The sequence below is a fragment of the Oncorhynchus masou genome, chromosome 3 (assembly GCF_036934945.1).
Source record: "Oncorhynchus masou masou isolate Uvic2021 chromosome 3, UVic_Omas_1.1, whole genome shotgun sequence".
Classification (NCBI taxonomy): domain Eukaryota; kingdom Metazoa; phylum Chordata; class Actinopteri; order Salmoniformes; family Salmonidae; genus Oncorhynchus; species Oncorhynchus masou.
The window spans coordinates 44,587,389-44,608,233 of record NC_088214.1 but is presented as its reverse complement, the minus strand read 5'-3'; the positions used below and the strand labels follow the sequence as shown (position 1 = coordinate 44,608,233).

The 20,845-nt window shown below is 43.3% G+C and overlaps 1 protein-coding gene across 2 annotated transcripts in view; it reads left to right on the top strand.

Moving 5' to 3' along the window:
• klhl18 (kelch-like family member 18) overlaps positions 1-4,996 on the top strand; it is a 60,852-nt gene extending 55,856 nt beyond the window's left edge. For both annotated transcript variants that reach the window (XM_064942511.1, XM_064942503.1), the window contains one exon: positions 2,602-4,996. In XM_064942511.1, coding sequence (XP_064798583.1) covers positions 2,602-2,988 — 387 coding nt within the window. In that variant the 3' untranslated portion in view covers positions 2,989-4,996. The remainder of the gene's footprint in view (positions 1-2,601) is intronic.
• Positions 4,997-20,845: the final 15,849 nt, after the last annotated feature.

Below are 20,845 nucleotides of genomic sequence, written 5' to 3'. Positions count from 1 at the left end.
ATGAACAGGAGAGGATTAGGTCTATTAGGCACTATTTGCAGGTGGGAAATGTGCCATGTATGGCCCCTTTAAATCTAAAAAAGGATTAGATATTTTTCTTCAGATCAAACAATTTCACACTCCTTGCTGTGGTACATCTTAAGACCAGGAACAAACATTTTCACAAAATATGTCTAGTCTCGGCCCTGAGAGCGGCAGGGTAGCATAGTGGTTAGAGCGTTGGACTAGTAACCGGAAGGTTTCAAGTTCAAATTCTCAAGCTGACAAGGTACAAATCTGTCGTTCTGCCCCTGAACAGGCAGTTAACCCACTGTTCCTAGGCCATCATTGAAAATAAGAATTTGTTCTTAACTGACTAGTTAAATAAAGGTTAAAATAAAAATGTTAAACTGGTTGAAAATCAAAGACACTACTAACATATTGCAGTCCATCAATGATTCCCGACCAATTTGACTGAGCAATTTTGCTGAGAATGGTGGATAGATGTTGCCCCAAAAGTTGTGCAATATTGGTGGAAACAAATAACAATTATTCACAGCTGTATTTGCTGCCGAAGGTGCTTCCACTAAGTATCAACTATAGGGTGTGAAGATGCTACACCATCAATATAATACACAATTATACCTTTTTTTGTGGAACTTCTAAAGTGTGCAGTAGGTTGCGTTGATCAGTGGGGAAAAATCACAATTTATGCATTTCTAGATATTAAAGGAAGGGAGCAACATTGTGAAAACTGTGCAAAAGATGTGAAGACTTTCAATAGGTACAGTATACAGTGGGGCAAAAAAGTACACTGCTCAAAAAAAATAAAGGGAACACTTAAACAACACAATGTAACTCCAAGTCAATCACACTTCTGTGATATCAAACTGTCCACTTAGGAAGCACCACTGATTGACAATAAATGTCACATGCTGTTGTGAAAATGGAATAGACAACAGGTGGAAATTATAGGCAATTTGTAAGACACCCCCAATAAAGGAGTGGTTCTGCAGGTGGTGACCACAGACCACTTCTCAGTTCCTATGCTTCCTGGCTGATGTTTTGGTCACTTTTGAATGCTGGTGGTGCTTTCACTCTAGTGGTAGCATGAGACTGAGTCTACAACCCACACAAGTGGCTCAGGTAGTGCAACTCATCCAGGATGGCACATCAATACGAGCTGTGGCTAGAAGGTATGCTGTGTCTGTCAGCGTAGTGTCCAGAGCATGGAGGCGCTACCAGGAGACAGGCCAGTACATCAGGAGACGTGGAGGAGGCCGTAGGAGAGCAACAACCCAGCAGCAGGACCGCTACCTCCACCTTTGTGCAAGGAGGAGCAGGAGGAGCACTGCCAGAGCACTGCAAAATTACCTCCAGCAGGCCACAAATCTGCATGTGTCTGCTCAAACGGTCAGAAACAGACTCTATGAGGGCCCGACGTCCACAGGTGGGGGTTGTGCTTATAGCCCAACACCGTGCAGGACGTTTGGCATTTGCCAGAGAACACCAAGATTGGCAAATTCGCCACTGGCGCCCTGTGCTCTTCACAGATGAAAGCAGGTTCACACTGAGCACATGTGACAGAGTCTGGAGATGCCGGAGAACGTTCTGCTGCCTGCAACATCCTCCAGCATAACCGGTTTGGCGGTGGGTCAGTCATGGTGTGGGGTGGCATTTCTTTGGGGGCCGCACAGCCCTCCGTGTGCTCGCCAGAGGTAGCCTGACTGCCATTAGGTACCGAGATGAGATCCTCAGACCCCTTGTGTGACCATATGCTGGTGCGGTTGGCCCTGGGTTCCTCCTAATGCAAGACAATGCTAGACCTCATGTCGCTGGAGTGTGTCAGCAGTTCCTGCAAGAGGAAGGCATTGATGCTATGGACTGGCCCACCCGTTCCCCAGACCTGAATCCAATTGAGCACATCTGGGACATCATGTCTCGCTCCACCCACCAACGCCACGTTGCACCACAGACTGTCCAGGAGTTGGCGGATGCTTTAGTCCAGGTCCGGGAGGAGATCCCTCAGGAGACCATCCGCCACCTCATCAGGAGCATGACCAGGCATTGTAGGGAGGTCATACAGGCACGTGGAGGCTACACACACTACTGAGCCTCATTATGACTTGTTTTAAGGGCATTATATCAAAGTTGGATCAGCCTGTAGTGTGGTTTTCCACTTTAATTTTGAGTGAGACTCCAAATCCAGACCTCCATGGGTTGATAAATTTGATTTCCATTGATCATTTTTGTGTGATTTTGTTGTCAGCACATTCAACTATGTAAAGAAAAAAAGTATTTAAGAATATTTCATTCATTCAGATCTAGGATGTGTTATTTTAGTGTTCCCTTTATTTTTTTGAGCAGTGTATTTAGTCAGCCACCAATTGTGCATGTTCTCCCACTTAAAGATGAGAGAGGCCTGTAATTTTCATCATAGGTACACTTCAACTATGACAGACAAAATGAGAAAAACAAATCCAGAAAATCACATTGTAGGATTTTTAATGAATTTATTTGAATGGTAAAAAGTCCTTAATTAATCTCTTAAATCGTGAACATACCCTTTAAAATGCATTAGACACTGAAAGAGAATGACTAATGACCCCTCCCATCCTGTAGGTGGAGTACTACAACCAGCACACAGCTCTTTGGCACCCCGTTGCTGGCATGATGAACAAGCGTTGTCGCCACGGCGCTGCAGCCCTTGGCAGCCAGCTCTATGTGGCGGGGGGTTATGATGGTTCCGGATTCCTCAGCGGGGCCGAGGTGTACAGCTCAGTGGCAGACCAATGGAGCCACCTGGTGGCCATGAACACACGGCGCAGCAGAGTCTCACTGGTGGCAAACTGTGGCAGGCTTTACTCCGTGGGTGGCTATGACGGACAATCCAACTTGAGCTCTGTAGAGATGTACGACGCTGAGACCAACCGCTGGACATTCATGACACCCATGGTGTGCCACGAGGGTGGGGTGGGTGTTGGTTGTATACCCCTTCAGCCTGCTTAACCCCTACCATCCCCAAAAGCCCAAAGACTTTTAGATTTTTGTAAATTAATTTTTAAATCAATTAACAAGAAAAAGGTATAAATGTATGTTCCTGTATACCGGGTACCACAGTTCAAACCATTTGATTTATTTAAGTCTGGTTTAGCCATTGTACCATTGAAAGGTTTATAATGAGAATGTTCATAGGGCATTAGTACATGAGTAAACATATGTTGGGATTCAGTTGCGTAGTTTGTAGGGATACAGAGGCTGGGGTTTTGGGATGGCCGGAGGTAACTGCCCTGACCATTAGGCTCTAAGCTCCAATTTGGGAGGAGCGACAATAAATGAACTTGTAGTGAACAAGTAGATTAAGAGAGCGATGAATGAATAGCAGGGCAAGTGTGGACTTGTATGATATGTGCATCAGAATTTACAACCTTGAAGTGATACTTCATACCAGAATCTGTCCCGAATGTTACTATCACTATCAATGTCTGCACCATTGGACTGAGGATTGAGTTGCACTATCTGATCTGGAAGCCTTGTCATGGTTTCATAATATGGTACAGGTTTCACAATGTTGGTGAATTTCTTTGTGTTTTGGGAAAAGAGGTATTATTTTGATTGGGATCATTTGCTTATGAATATTATTATAAAGTAACTGACCACCATAACTCCTTGCCCTTTGGTTGTGGGAACTGTTTTCCCAACAAGGATCTTAGCAAAATGGAACTGAAGAACTGTCTTCCGGTTGATTGCATTACGATGCCACAACACCAAGTTGTATAGCAACTTGATAACACTTCAAATTGTTTAAACAAAATGAACAACACATGAGGTGCGTTCAACAGAGGAAATAGTTTGCTAACGTATTCCATTTGTCTTCTGTTAGCTGCGAAAGTTCGCTAACAGTGTGAGAAGGTGGTAGTGTGCTGCGAATGTAAAATATCTGTTTCGGGTCTAAACTGCCACCACCTAGGCTTTCTATTACATGTAGTAGGAATAGGAAAGTCATTTTCAGTTTGATTCTCATTGCTAAACTGTCATGGTAATCCTTGAAAACATTTAGCTTTTTAATGTTTCACCATAACTTTCATTCAAAATCGTTCAACTGACATTGTTACTAATTAACATGTTCATCACAAACAGAACCCTTGTTGAACGCACCTCTGCTCAAAGTGCAATTTCATCTTTTATTATAAAATAGTATGGGAGAACTTAAGTGGCTAAAATATGATGACGAGTGGAGACGATGTAGCTGCAAATGTTATGCTTTATTACCCAAAATATTGAATATGTCAAAAGCAGACTGCAGCACATTTAGGGAGCATTCCAGTAACATTCAGATTATTTTTTATTTTTGCATTTGCCACTGGTAAAGTTGTGTGGGAGCTTGCCATTCACTTGGAACAACAGTGGCAAACTATTTTAAGAATGAGGTATTGTGTAATGTAATTGAACATGGATTGTACAGTGAGATGTAGTATTGCTTTATAGACTTGTTTGTCAGACTTTATCTGCTGCATTTGTCACGATTTAAATAACTTTCATTTGGGATTAATTACTGTGAACTTTTGACATGTTGATGTTTAGCTTATTTCTGCTGATGTTCTGGTAATATATTACACACACATTTTATATATATATATTTTTTTTTTGGCATTATTATGTTTGCAGTATTCTTACTGCTCTTCACTTGGTACTGTCTGGTCCCAGGCTACAAATTGTATTTATTAGTGCATTTTTTTGTTGTTGTTTCTTGATGCTTAACTTTACGATTAGTACTACTATCACAAATATGTAAGCTTGAAGGGATAGTGATTTTTTTTAATGACTTCCCTAGGGTGTTCTTTCCTCTAAACTGTTTATGAATTTGTTAGCAGTTCATTTAGCAACGTCGAGAATAATCTGACTAGCATTTTGGGAGAATGTAGGATTCCATCCATTAGTAGGGCATTCAAAACCATTAGAATTGGTGCAAGTTGAGTTGCAGACATTTTTTTTAAATATAAACAGGGAAATCCCATTGAGACCATGGCCTCTTTTTTAAGGGAGCACTGCACACAAATCATATAAATTCCCAATATTTACAATTGCAACGCAATAAAAACATACCAAATTAGTAACTTACATAAATGACTTAAATGTAAATGTAAATGTAAAACACGATCATGGAAAAACAAACACATTCCTCAGTAAAAAGGTAAATCAACCAGTCGTCTGAACTGCTCTAGTGGCACCAAAACATCCAACCTTAGAGAGTTCTGGAGATCCACAAGTAAGGTGCAAATAAACTAAATGCAGATCTACCTAACTTAGTGGACACCGAAGGGCTCTCCAGAGTTAGCCATATCTGAGACCGGGTCTGGTAGCTCGTACATCTTTAGGTTACGATGAAGTAAGGTACGGCGGATGTTTGTGTAAGAGAGCTTTATAAACAAAAATATTGCAACGCATTGATCTGAGTATTCAAAGAGGGCCAGCTTACTTTCTGATACAGAAAGCAGTGATATGTACTGAACCTGTCACCTGTAAATAAAGCGCAGTGCGCTATGAGTAACTGCGTCCAATGGTTTCGATACAGTGGGAGCCGCATTCATATAGACGATATCACCATAATCTATAACCGGTATGAATGTCAACTGAATGTTTTGTTTTCTGCTATTAAAACCTCTTGGTGCACAGATCCCTTTAGCGGGATCATTTTCGTCAACATCCTGTGAACTGCAGAGTGCCAAATTCTAATTAAATTACAAAAAAATATTTAATGTTCATGAAATCATAAGTGCGACACCACGAAAACACAGCTTAGCTTGTTGTTAATCCACCTGGCGTGTCAGATTTCAAAAAGGCTTTATGGTGAAAGCAAACCATGCGATTATGTGAGGACAGCTCTTAGCAGACAAAACATTACAAACAGCTAGCAGCAAAGTAGATTGCTTTTCTGACTTTCATGACCAATCAAATTAATCGCTTACCTTTGATGATCTCACGAGACTCCCAGTTACACAATAAATGTTCATTTTCTTCGATAAAGATTCTCTTTATATCCAAAAACCTCCATTTGGTTGGCGCGTTTTGTTTAGTAATCCACAGTCTCGTGTGGTCAGGACGGGTAGACACAAATTCCAAATAGCATCCGTAAAGTTTGTAGAAACTTGTCAAATGTTTTTTACAATAAATAATGTTTTTACAATAAATTATTGATAATATCTCAACCGGACAGGAGCCTTTTCAATAGAAGAGAGAAAGAAAAGGTCTCGCTCCAGTGGCGCACGCATGCATAAATCTGAGGACATCTGGCTATCCACTGACGCGATGTGATGATTCCCGCTCATTTTTTCAGAATAAAAGCCTGAAACCATGTCTAAAGACTGTTCACACCTTGTGGAAGCCATAGGGAAATTATCCTGGTTGATATCCCTTTAAATTGAGGACAGGCTTGCAATGGAAAAGAGAGGTTTCAGAAAAACAGCACTTCCTGGATGGATTTTCCTCAGGTTTTCACTTGCAATATCAGTTCTGTTATACTCACAGACAATATTCTGACAGTTTTGGAAACTTTAGAGTGTTTTCTATCTTAATCTGACAATTATATATGTTTGGGGGTAGAAGCTATTTAGAAGCCTCTTGGACCTAGACACCGCGCTCCGGTACAGCTTGACATGCGGTTGCAGAGAACAGTCTATGACGAGGGTGGCTGGAGTCTTTGACAATTTTTAGGGCCTTCCTCGGACACCTCCTGGTATAGAGGTCCTGGATGGCAGGAAGCTTTGCCCCAGTGATGTACTGGGCCTTACGCACTACCCCAAACTCACTAAAAGTGGCAGTAATAAAGCCTCTCTTGAAAAAGCTAAACCTTGACCCAGAAAATATAAACTATCGGCCGAAATCGAATCTCCTCAAAAAAAATGAAAAGGCCGTTGCACGGCAACTCACTACCTTCCTGAAGACAAACAATTATGTATACGAAATGCTTCAGTCTGGTTTTAGACCCCATCATAGCACTGAGACTGCACTTGTGAAGGTGGTAAATGACCTTTTAATGGCGTCAGACCGAGGCTCTGCATCTGTCCCCATGCTCCTAGACCTTAGTGCTGCTTTTGATATCATCGATCACGATCATCGATCACAAACCCAAATGTGTCTACACAGACAAGTTCTGGCCGAGTTTAGATCTTATCTGTTGGAAAGATATCAGTTTGTCTCTGTGAATGGTTTGTCCTCTGACAAATCAACTGTAAATATCGGTGTTCCTCAAGGTTCCAACACAGAGATGTTTGTTCGAGGTCCCAAGAAACAAAGAGATCTTCTGTTGAATCTGACAATTAATCTTAATGGTCGTTTCAAATAAAATTGTGAAGGACCTCGGCGTTACTCTGGACCCTGATCTCTCTTTTGAAAAACATCAAGACTGTTTCAAGGACAGCTTTTTTCCATTTACGTAACATTGCAAAAATCAGACATTTTCTGTCCAAAAATGATGCAGAAAAATGTATCCATGCTTTTGTTACTTCTAGGTTAGACTACTGCAATGCTCTACTTTCCGGCTACCCGGATAAAGCACTAAATAAACTTCAGTTATTGCTAAATACGGCTGCTAGAATCCTGACAAGAATCCTCTCTCCACTGGAATTATCTGCCACTAACCCTATTACAGGGGCTGAGTCGCTGGCTTACTGATGCTTTTCCATGCCGTCCCTAGGAGGGGTGCGTCACTTGAGTGGGTTAAGTTACTGGCGTGGTCTTCCTGTCTGGGTTGGCGCCTCCTCTTGGGTTGTGCTGTGGCAGAGATCTTCGTGGGCTATACTCTGCCTTGTCTCAAGGTAGTAAGTTAGTGGTTGAAGATATCCCTCTAGTGGCGTGGAGGCTGTACTCTGTCAAAGTGGGTGGGCTTATATCCTGCCTGGTTGGCCCTGTCCTGGGGTATCGTCAGACGGGGCCACAGTGTCCCCCGACCCCTCCTCTCTCAGCCTCCAGTATTTATGCTGCAATAGTTTGTGTTGGGGGCTAGGGTCAGTCTGTTATATCTGGAATATTTCTCCTGTCTTATCCGGTGTCCTTTGTGAATTTAAGTATGCCTCCTCTAATTCTCTCTTTCTCTCGGAGGAGGACCTGAGCCCTAGGACCAAGCCGCAGGACTACCTGGCCTGATGACTACTTGCTGGCCCGTCCACCTGGTCGTGCTGCTCCTCCAATTTCAACTGTTCTGCTTGCGTCTATGGAACCATGACCTGTTCCCTTGTCCCGGACCTGCTGTTTTCGACTCTCTACCGCACCTGCTGTCTCTAACTCTGACTGATCGGCTATGAAAAGCCAACTGACATTTACTCCTGAGGTGGTGACCTGTTGCACCCTCTACAACCACTGTTATTATTATTTTACCCTGCTGGTCACCTATGAATGTTTGAACATCTTGGCCATGTACTGTTATAATCTCCACCCGGCACAGTCAGAAAAGGACTGGCCACCCCTCAGAGCCTGATTCCTCTCTAGGTTTCTTCCTAGGTTCTGGCCTTTTTAGGTAGTTTTTCCTAACCACCGTGCTTCTACACCTGCATTGCTTGCTTTTTGGAGTTTTAGGCTGGATTTCTGTATAGCACTTTGTGACATCAGTCTTTTATTATTTAGCCTTTGTTTAACTAGTCAAGTCAGTTTCTTGGCCCAAGCAAGGCTTTTCTTATTATTGATGTCCTTTAGTAGTGTTTTTTTGTTGTTGCAGCAATTCAACCACGAAGGCCTGATTCACACAGTCTCCTCTGAACAATTGTGTTGAGATGTGTCTATTACTTGATCTCTGAAGCATTTGTGCGGTCTGCAATTTCTGAGGCTGGTAACAAATGAACTTAGAGTGGTTCCTCCTTTTAAAAAGTTCCAAGCTTACACCGCAGGATTTAGAGGTACCCAGTGTCACGGCTTCATTGCTCCAGACCACCACAAGGGGGAGTTAGAGCACTCACTATGCATTTGGTTCCCAAGGTTTTTCGAGACAAACAATTGTGCATATTTTTTGGTCATAAATTTAAATTACGAAAATCGCTATTTAGCAAGTTGGCTGACATGAGTATGAAATTGTAATTCGTGTTTAATGTTTTAGGGACTCCTGGGACAACCAGCAAACCAGGCTGTCGTCTTGTGAAACAGTCGATATGAAGAATCTAGCTAGCTAATACATTTACTGCTAATTGAATGTACAATTGTGAAAGCTTGCCTTGCTTATATTTGCCATGCAATGCAGCTGAAGTAACGTCACTACACAATAAGCAACTAAATTGTTAGCAGAGGATAAAAATAACTATGCCTATGGATGTGTAGCTAGCTAGTATGTGTATGTGCCATTCTGTGTATGGACCCTAAAACCTTTGGTTCTGAACTAATATTTATACTAATCTCTGAACCTCAGCTATCATAGTTGTTGAATTGACGTCAAGTATGAACGAAGTATGCAAATGTCTGTAGTTATGTAGATCCCCCACATTGTAGCCTGTACATTGAATATATTCACTGATCATTTACTCTTCGTTAGCAAATATAGGTGCGGTTCAGGTATGAATCTCTGAGACACTTTTTCAGTCATATCAAATTCCATTATTTTAATGATGCTGTGTCTGCATTATAATTACACACTTCAGCAGTGTTTACATCTCCCAGGACGTCAATGATTACACATTAACTATGCAATAGACTCGAAACATGATTTAAGTAAAGGCTGATTTGTAATTCATATACACTGCTCAAAAAAATAAAGGGAACACTTAAACAACAAAATGTAACTCCAAGTCAATCACACTTTTGTGAAATAAAACTGTCCACTTAGAAAGCAACACTAATTGACAATAAATGTCACATGCTGTTGTGCAAATGGAATAGACAACAGGTGGAAATTATAGGCAATTAGCAAGACACCCCCAATAAAGGAGTGGTTCTGCAGGTGGGGACCACAGACCACTTCTCAGTTCCTGGCTGATGCTTCCTGGCTGATGTTTTGGTCACTTTTGAATACTAGCGGTGCTTTCACTCTAGTGGTATCATGAGATGGAGTCTACAACCCACACAAGTGGCTCAGGTAGTGCAGCTCATCCAGGATGGCACATCAATGCGAGCTGTGGCAAGAAGGTTTGCTGTGTCTGTCAGTGTAGTGTCCATAGCATGGAGGCGCTACCAGGAGACAGGCCAGTACATCAGGAGACGTGGAGGAGGCCGTAGGAGGGCAACAACTCAGCAGCAGGACCGCTACCTCCACCTTTGTGCAAGGAGGAGCACTGCCAGAGCCCTGCAAAATGACCTCCAGCAGGCCACAAATGTGCATGTGTCTGCTCAAACGGTCAGAAATAGACTCAATGAGGGCCCGATGTCCACAGGTGGGGGTTGTGCTTACAGCCCAACACCGTGCAGGACGTATGGCATTTGTGCTCTTCACAGATGAAAGCAGGTTCACACTGAGCACGTGACAGAGTCTGGAGACGCCGTGGAGAACGTTCTGCTGCCTGTAACATCCTCCAGCATGACCGGTTTGGCGGTGGGTCAGTCATGGTGTTGGGGTGGCATTTCTTTGGGGGGGGCGCACAGCCCTCCATGTGCTCGCCAGAGGTAGCCTGACTGCCATTAGGTAATGAGATGAGATCCTCAGACCCCTTGTGAGACCATATGCTGGTGCGGTTGGCCCTGGGTTCCTCCTAATGCCAGACCATGCTAGACCTCATGTGGCTGGAGTGTGTCAGCAGTTCCTGCAAGAGGAAGGCATTGATGCTATGGACTGGCCCGCCCGTTTCCCAGACCTGAATCCAATTGAGCACATCTGGGACATCATATCTTGCTCCATCCACCAACGCCACGTTGCATCACAGACTGTTCAGTAGTTGGCGGATGCTTTAGTCCAGATCTGGGAGGAGATCCCTCAGGAGACCATCCGCCACCTTATCAGGAGCATGCCCAGGCATTGTAGTGAGGTCATACAGGCACGTGGAGGCCACACACACACACACACACACACACACACACACTACTGAGCCTCATTTTGACTTGTTTTAAGGACATTACATCAATGTTGGATCAGCCTGTAGTGTGGTTTTCCACTTTAATTTTGAGTGTGACTCCAAATCCAGACCTCCATGGGTTGATAAATTTGATTTCCATTTATAAGTTTTGTGTGATTTTGTTGTCAGCACATTCAACTATGTAAAGAAAAAAGTATTTAATAAGAATATTTCATTCATTCAGATCTAGGATGTGTTATTTTAGTGTTCCCTTTATTTTTAGTACACCCCTTCATCTGCATTAATCTGAGGACACAGGATAGGTGTAGTATTCCAATGAGAGAATTTCACTGATGTTCAAGCTCAGCAAGATTCTCAGTAGACAGGGGGCATGGGTAGACGGGTCATGACCCCATTGTCAGTTTCCAGATTATCCTGCTGGAATGCTCAAAAGAAACATCTGTATTAGTGATGATAAATTCACAGGAAGATCTGTTCAGGCATTCACATATCACAGACACATACGAACTGTATGGTCTCACTGTGGTTACCAGAAACCCATAATTGAACAGGCACAGTACCATGGGGCACTTCCCCTATAGAGTGGCCGTCCAGTGCCCTAGCATCCATGGGCACAGAGAGAGGCTGAGTGAGAATACCAAGCTCTGAAGCTATTGTGGCATCCATAAGACATTCATCAGCCCGAGTCAATGAGCACTCAGAGACTTAAGATTGGTCTCCCCACAGCACTAGAGCAGAAAGGGGTGTGCGGGTGATGGGAATTAGGGAACTCCCAGTCTGACTCACCATAGTAGTGGTACCCACTAGAGACAATGGTTTCCTGCCCTCCACAGTACAGACAACTGTTATTATAGGTCCTCCGTCAGCGCTCCCAAACTGATAGCCTAGTTCTTCCCAACTGCATAGGCTCAGGAGTATCCAACTCACCCGTCGTAGATTCACGAGAGAGCTCGGGTGACTGTGACTCCTCTCGGAAGAGCTGCCTTCGGAAACTTCCAGATTCCATAGGACGTGAACACAGCATATCGGGTGCATGCGTGTGCCCGAGACCAGACCTCTCACTCTTGCGTTCCCTTAGGCATCCAATTTTAATGGTTAAGCCGATAAGAGTTGAGCTCCACCGGAAGTTCCCGAGCAGCTAGCTCATCCTTTACCTCAGATAATCCGTGCATAAAAGTAAAGAAAGTCCACCACGTAGTCTGCCACACTACGGGAGATTCGATGTAAGGCAAGCAGGTTTCTGGCCGCCTTTCTCCCGGATACCGGAGACTCAAACTTCTCACCTCTGCCATGAATTTGGGATTGGCTGTACAAACTCACCAGAGATAGGGGAAAAAATACTGGGTGATTGTTTTTTTCCAGAGGTGGCAGACAGTCTGAGCTAATGCCCTAATTTGCTCCAAAGCAGCTTTTAACCCATGGTCGTGGCATTCCGTCAAGTAGCTAAGCCCTTCCAAAAGGCCCTGGAGCAAGTCCTGATGTCTCCCAATGGTGGCTCCCTGCAGGGAGACAGCTTGGCGGACTTGGTCAAAGTCTGCTGGGTCTGTCATGACCAGTTCGTACTATCAGGGCACAAGGCGAGACCGAGGGGGCAGATGGTTGGAGTCTTAATGTTTATTAACCAAAGGGGTAGGCAAGGGAATGGTCGTGGACAGGCAAAAAGGTCAAATCCAGATCAGAGTCCAGCAGGTACAGAGTGGCAGACAGGCTCGTGGTCAAGGCAGGCAGAATGGTCAGACAGGCGGGTACAAAGTCCAGAAACAGGCAAGGGTCAAAACCGGGAGGACTAGAAAAAGGAGAATGCAAAAAGCAGGCGAACGGAAAAAACGCTGGTTGACTTGGAAACATACAAGACAAACTGGCACAGAGAGACAGGAAACACAGGGATAAAAACACTGGGGAAAATAAGCGACACCTGGAGGGGGTGGAGACAATCACAAGGACTGGTGAAACAGATCAGGGTGTGACATCCATGGCCTGTTCCTCAGACAGTGAACATCTGGCAATATCTACATTTTTTGAACCCTTGATCACCTCGCACTCGAGTTAAGGAAATAGCTACATTTTTGTAGATATGAAAAGGTCTTTCAAGGTCCTTGAAAGTTTCAAAATTGACTGACCATGTCTTAAAGTAATGATGGACTGTCATTTATTTTTGCTTATTTGACCTATTCTTGCCATAATATGGACTTGGTCTTTTACCAAATAGATCTTCTCTATGCCATCCCTACCTTGTCACAACACAACTGATTGGCTCAAAAGCATCAAGAAGGAAAGAAATTCCACAAATTTTCTTTTAACACTTGTTAATTGGAATGCATTCTTGGTGTTAGGGGTATTTTACATACTGCAGCCACACATTTTGTGACAGTCAAATTGAATAAAAAAACATGTAAGGAAAAGATGTTAATGACAAATAAACTTGGATTAAATTTGATTTAGTGTGTTTACCAGAGACGGTAATGTGAACAACATGACCTGCACCAAAAACAGATTAGGATATAGGCCAAGGACAAGATAAAGGATTTCTGCTATTACTTTCACCACTTTTAGTCTTAATCTTTGGTTGTTTACTACACTACTCTCTCTGTTTAGCACATGGCCTCACATGTGAATCCTTAAAGAGATGGGTGGGGCTAAGGCGTAGAGGGTGTAGACAAAGAAGAGCTCTCCGGTAGGTATACCAAAACATTCACAGGCCATTTTCTCAAAAGTGGGGTTACAAGTTTATCAACTTTCAAAGCAGAATTACTTCCTCATTGTTCCTCAATTGCAGTGTATTGTTTTATAGCTTGGAGTCTCTACTTTTATCAAATGTAAAAAAAAATATTTAAAAAACATTTCAAATTTTGCTAAATAGGACTGAATCCAGGTGGTGGGTCACATATATCAATACTGCAGGAACTCACAGCGCTGACGAATGAACCAGAGCAGTGATGAATTCCAGTATCTTGTCATTGGCTGCCAGCATCAATGTTGAACAGAGGTTCGCCAGGTGAGGCCCGTGCTCAGCATGCAGGCAGCATAACATGAGAGGACAAAGCAGTGTTAGTTCTGGTGATGACTAATAATGTTCCACGCTAATTTTGTTAAGGGGTATATGAGTGTACGTTTAACATGTGAGAGTCCATAATGCAAACATAACTTAAGAGATCATGCAAAATTAAAGGAAAATAGCATTTAGTGCTTCTGGAAAAGCCTAGTGTAATCCCAACCTTGTGCTACTGAGAGAGGAGAGCTACTCTTTGAGATACTCTTTGATATGCATGTTCGTTGCTTCTCCGTAGGTCATGAACAGTAGGAAGATGGATTCCTGAGCAGACTGCATGCTGAAGTGTCCTGAGGCTGCATTTGCCTGACTGAATTTGGAATAGAAAAGACATACATGGTTATATAAACAGAAGACATGTATAGAGACAAGACCATACAGTAGACTGCTACAGAGCAGCACAGCTTAGCCATGATATACCATACAGTAGACTGCTGCAGAGCAGAGCAGCACAGCTCAGCTATGACATAGCATAAAACATACAGCAACTAAACGTTAGCTACGGAACCGTCATTACTATTTAAATAGCCTAATGTCCTGCTAAAATGCTCAGCAGTATCTTATGCATATGCAGCATGCACAGCGAGAGTGACATTATAATCAAATTTAGATCTACAATATAGTCTATCTGAGCTGAAGCTCATGTCTAACGCTGTACCCGATTCAGGAAACTATGCATATGTCACAAGTCACGACTTCACAGGAGAGCTGTTGGAACATAAAATGTTTTTTTTATCAAAGTGCGTTTTTTTGGCAGAAATGCCTTCTCGAACATATGAACTTTCATGTGCCTTAAAATCAAACTTGTATGCCGTCTGTAAATAGGAATAAAATTGTTAAATTACGAGCCTATTTCGTTTAGCCACAGAAAGAGAGCAACCTTCCCGCTAGCCATGATTAGCTGAGATAATGAGTGGGCTGGACATGCCGAGAGATGAGTTTGGATTGGTCTGCCATATAGCACGCGTCTGTCTATTGGAGCTGGTCAGTATGTCTAGGTAATTTTGTCAAACACAACTTTAATTTTTTTTATTGTGTAGTAAAACTGCATAAACCTAATGTCAAGGTAAAGTGTACTGTTAGCTAGCTAACATTAGCTGGCTGGCTCACTAGCTAATGTTATGTGTATGCTCTCCACTTTCTGGAGGGCCGAGTTTTGATAGCTAGCCTATGGTATGATAGCTAGCCTATGGAGATGGAGAAAACACCAGTCTGGATTACATTGTGCATGGCATCAGACAGTCAGGAGACGCGTCCAACAATGATGCATACTGGTAAAATAGTCTAGCTAGCTACATCTCCAGATATTACATGTTTCTAATTTTGACAAAGTGGTTTCATTTCAAGTGTACTGTTAGTGAGCTAACGTTAGCTGGCTCACTAGCTAACGTTGTGTGTATGATCTTATTCTATAGTATCTCAGACACATTTGCTTGACTAGTTATAACAATGAGACCTGGTTGGTTAGCTCCGTGCAGATTCATGCAAGGTAGTAACGTCATGAGTTGTGATTATGGTCCATTATTTAGCTAGCTAGATAGATTTCTTATTAAAAGACCCTCATCTTAGTGTGCCAGAGCGCAGAATAACTGATGAATTTTTGAATGCTCACCACCTGTTGAATATGTCTGGTGTCAGTAAACGTTGGCAACAAAGCGTAATTCAATTGTTGCACTGAGGCACTGTTACAGTCACCAACACTCTGGATAACATAAACTGCCTTATCAGCTCTGCTAGGGAAGTAAAATGGACAGAGAGAGGGGTGTTCTCTCATTATGTGTCTGGAAGTAGCCAGCCAATGTTAGCCAGTTAGCTTGGGTGCTTGATTGTCATTGTGAGGTCAAAACGCTTGGAACAACCCAACTTATTGGCCAGAGCGTCCAGCTTGTGTTCTGAACACGAAACGCTTTGAAAGACGATCTGGCAGCACAGTTGCAGTCACCAATGCTCTGGATAACATACTGTAACAGCCTAACCAACTCTGCTAGGGCGAGTAATGTTCAGTGAGCTGTTCTCTCTCTTAGATGTCTGGAAGTAGCTGACAAGTTAGTACAGAACGCACAGATCAACCCTTAAGGAGATGGGTGGGACTAAGGCTTAACCTCTCTGGGCAACCCGATGCGCTAGCGTCCCACCTTGCCAACAATAAATGCAAATGCGCTACACCAAATGCTAATAGCACTCGTTAAAACTCATTAAAACACACATGCAGGGTACTCAATTCAAGCTACACTCGTTGTGAATCTAGCCAACAAGTCAGATTTTTAAAATGCTTTTCGGCAAAAGCATGAGAAGCTATTATCTGATAGCATGCAACACCCCGAAATACCTGAAGGGGATGTAAACAAAAGAATTAGCGTAGCCGGCGCAACACAAAACGCAGAAATAAAATATAAAACATTCATTACCTTTGACAAGCTTCTTTGTTGGCACTCCTATATGTCCCATAAACATCACAGTTGGGTCTTTTTTTCGATTAAATCGGTCCGTGTATACCCAAAATGTCCATTTATGAAGACTATGTGATCCAGGAAAAACACCGTTAATAAACGCAACGTTATTTTTTTAAATTAAAAAAGTTGGCAATAAACTTTGACAAAACACTTCAAACTACTTCTGTAATCCAACTTTAGGTATTAGTAAACGTTAACCTCTTACACTTATGGTGGCGCTATTTCATTTTTGGATGAAAAACGTTCCCGTTTTAAACAAGATATTTTGTCACAAAAAGATGCTCGACTATGCATATAATTGGTAGCTTTGGAAAGAAAACACTGACGTTTCCAGAACTGCAAAGATATTTTCTGTGCGTGCCCTAGAACGTGAGCTTCAGGCAAAACCAAGATGAGACGGCATCCAGGAAATAAGCAGGATTTTTGAGGCTCTGTTTTCCATTGTCTCCTTATATGGCTGTGAATGCGAGAGGAGTAAGTCTGCCCTTTCTGTCGTTTCCCCAAGGTGTCTGCAGCATTGTGACGTATTTGTAGGCATATCATTGGAAGATTGACCATAAGAGACCACATTTACCAGGTGTCCGCCCGGTGTCCTGCGCCGAAATTGGTGCGCAAAAGTCAGCTGCAAGTATTTTTCCACAGAATTCAGAGAAGAATGCAGGCTTCCACGAACGATATATCAATGAAGAGATATGTGAAAAAACACCTTGAGGATTGATTCCAAACAACGTTTGCCATGTTTCGGTCGATATTATGGAGTTAATTCGGAAAAAGTTTGACGTTGTAGGTGACTTGTAGGTGACTGAATTTTCGGTTCGTTTCGGTAGCCAAATGTGATGTACAAAACGGAGCGATTTCTCCTACACACAGACGCTTTCAGGAAAAACTGCGCATTTGGTATGTAACTGAGAGTCTCCTCATTGAAAACATCAGAAGCTCTTCAAAGGTAAATGATTTTATTTATTTGGTTATCTGGTTTTTGTGAAAATGTTGCGTGCTAAATGCTACTCAAAATGCTAAGCTAGCTTAGCATACTCTTACACAAATTAGTCAATTGCTATGGTTCAAAAGCATATTTTGAAAATCTGAGATGACAGTGTTGTTAAGAAAAGGCTAAGCTTGAGAGCAGGCGCATTATTTTCATTTTATTTGCGATTTTCAGAAATCGTTAACGTTGCGTTATGCTAATGAGCCTGAGGCTTTAGTCACGATCCCGGATCCGGGATGGGGAGTTTCAAGAGGTTAACAGTTTTGAAAACTTTAGAGTGTTCTCTATTCAAATCGACTAATTATATGCATATCCTAGCTTCTGGGCCTGAGTAGCAGGCAGTTTACTCTGGGCACACTTTTCATCCGAACGTGAAAATGCTGCCCCCTATCCCAAACACGTTTTAAACATATCTAAGCAGAAACATCCAGCCATGGAGGAATCGTCCAACCAATGTTAAACATATCTAAGCAGAATCATCCAACCAAGTCTCAGGAAAGGTGTTAGGCATACTTAGGGGATTTCCACAAACAGGGTATATATGAGCTGTAACAACTCCCTCTACATTAACCTTGACAGAGTTCTGACTAATTACAAAAAGAGAACATGGGGACAACCATGAAAATAATCTTAATACTGGTTACTTGTTGCTACATACAAGGTCTTAGCTGTAACCAAGAACTACAATGTCCATTGTCCTAGCGGTTCAACCTTAATGGTCGAGGCTCCTGACAGACTTTCCAAAATGAAAGACTGTAAGGAAGTAGTCTGTGATGCCTGCGGCGTGACTAACTGTAAATAAACTAGACTCTGAAAACTTCAAGAAGAAAAATTATGCTGACAGAATCATGAGTACAAGTCATTTGGATGGACTAAGACTGAAGAACTACTAAGTTTCTCCAATATTAAATATACATGTACAGAATCCAGACTCTGACCTTTTATTTGCATTTGTGACCATTTGTGTTTCACCCCAACAAGATTCCATATCTCGTCCTTAACACCTCAAAGCGTTTATTATCCAACCAGGGTCTATTTGCAGGGACCATTCATTCATCCGACCACGACTCATTCGTCCGATCGCGGAATAAAACTAGGTCTATAGCACAACTTACGTTTTGCATTACAACTGTTGACCTGCGACATGATGATGTTGACCTATCGATACCATGCAGAAAGTCCAAAAAGAGCAGTGTGGGCGTGCATCTATGACCCTGCTGAGCCAATGGACAGTCCTTGAGTGCCCTTTTCCATTAGCATGGAAGGGTAGTCCGAGGACCATTTATCCAACCGAGGACCATTAATCAACACAGTGCCGGGTCACAATGTCGGGTTAAAATGACCCAAGGACAGCGGGAGGGTCAACACTGTGTGGGGTCAAAATGACCTGAGGACAACACTGTCGAGTTGGGTCAACATGACCCATGGACAGCGGGAGGGTTAATCAAACCAGGAATCAGTTATCTAACCACATTTGGCTCATTTATCCATCCAGGGCTCATTTATCCAACCGAGGAACATTCATCCAACCAAGGACCCTTCATCCAACCGAGGACCATTCATCCAACCAGGGCTCATTTATCCATCCAGGGCTCATTTATCCAACCGAGGAACATTCATCCAACCAAGGACCCTTCATCCAACCGAGGACCATTTATCCAACCACGGCTCATTTATCCAACCAGATCTCATTCATCCAACCGAGGACCATTCATCCAAACGAGGAACATTCATCCAACCGAGGACCATTTATCCATCCAACCATGGGTCATGCGACCAAACATGTTCAAACTCTACCATATATAAATGCACAGCAACACAATTCCACTAATTCACAACCTCAGTCTGTATAATGAATTCACAGATATTGAAGAGTTACAAGCATGACAAAATGTTTCTGTACTTTGCTCAGGACCACCTTATATTCTGCGCCATTGTTTAGGTAGAGCTCGGGGACCTCGTGCCCCTGCAGACACAAGATATTCCTCTTTTCACCGGTAGATGGGGGTATCCAACTCGGAGCCCGATAGCGGACTCTTGTCAGATGTGGGGCATAGCGTTTCGAAGATGTAACAGGCCGTCCTTGTACTGACACAGTCTTTGACTACAATGAGCCCCTACCCATCCAATCTGTGTTGCTTTCGAGTCATCGGCAGCAGGTATTTGTTCTCATCGGTGATGTCACAGAGCACTCGGAACCTATCCTCACTTGAAGCCAGTTCCCTAAACTGGAGCTTGGGTGGGAGGTTGTCGGGAATGGCAAACAGCAGCTCCCCAAAGGTCAAGATGTGCGTGTCTCGATCCTCGTGGTAGCTCTTGTTGTCGCGGCCACAAGCCATCAGCACGGCCACCAGGTCCGAGTCTCTGGTGCACACAATCACATTACCTTTCAGAACGTTTGCCAACTCCACGAGCAACGTGTCGGCCTCTGTGCTCGTACACCCTAGAAACGCTTCCCTCAACGTAGACAATTGTATAGTCTCGGGGTCCGTGAAAGTCGCCACAAAGACGTCCCTCGGGCCTGTCTATCGAGCCGTCGGCGTTACTGGGATCTACGTCGGACAGCTCATGCTCGGGAGGTTTCAGATCTTTGAGCGTGTTCACAAATACGCTTTCATCCTGGTACTCCAGGTACTTCTGGTGGAAGGACACCAGGTTATCGACCAAGGTTCCCTCTAGGAGCTCCCTTCATACCGGTCACTAGAAACTTGTTTTTCATGTCGGCCAACAGCTTCATCATGGTGTATTCTATGAGGTACAGGGGGCGGTTTAGTCTGATCTCCCTCACGGCCGGCTTCTGCGCTCCCGCGCCGTCCTTTACAAGCACTACACAATGGCTGCCTGCATTTTCCGAGATGTAACCACACACCAGTGTTCTTGCCATGCTTACTATGGACACCTGCGAATCGCCCTCGATGTAGTCACTGTCCTTGACCTTGTGGATTACCATGAGATGGTCTATCAGAGTCCAATCGTGTCACTGGCACGGTCTGTCGATCAATTCAAACGGCGCCAGGTGAGGGTTTGCAAGCATTGCGTGGATAGCCTTGTGTTTCAACCCCATTTCGGTCAAAGCATTATCCGATCAACTAAGAGCCAAATGGAGTTGGTCTATAGTCTGTACATGGACAGTCAAGCCGGGACAGTATCTAACCTCCAGTCAGTGTTTACACTGGGAGGGAAATATAGAATATGTCTCCCTTGACAGATACACTTTAAATAGTCAGTCTTGCCAAGCAACTTTCCCAATTCACTCTGCGAACCAGGGATATGTGATGAATGCAATACATTCAGTGGCATAAAGTGTAGTTACAGAGAGAGAAGAGAATAGCAAATTAAATGTACCCCATGAGCATTTGGTTATTCATTTTAAAAACGCCCCGCACCC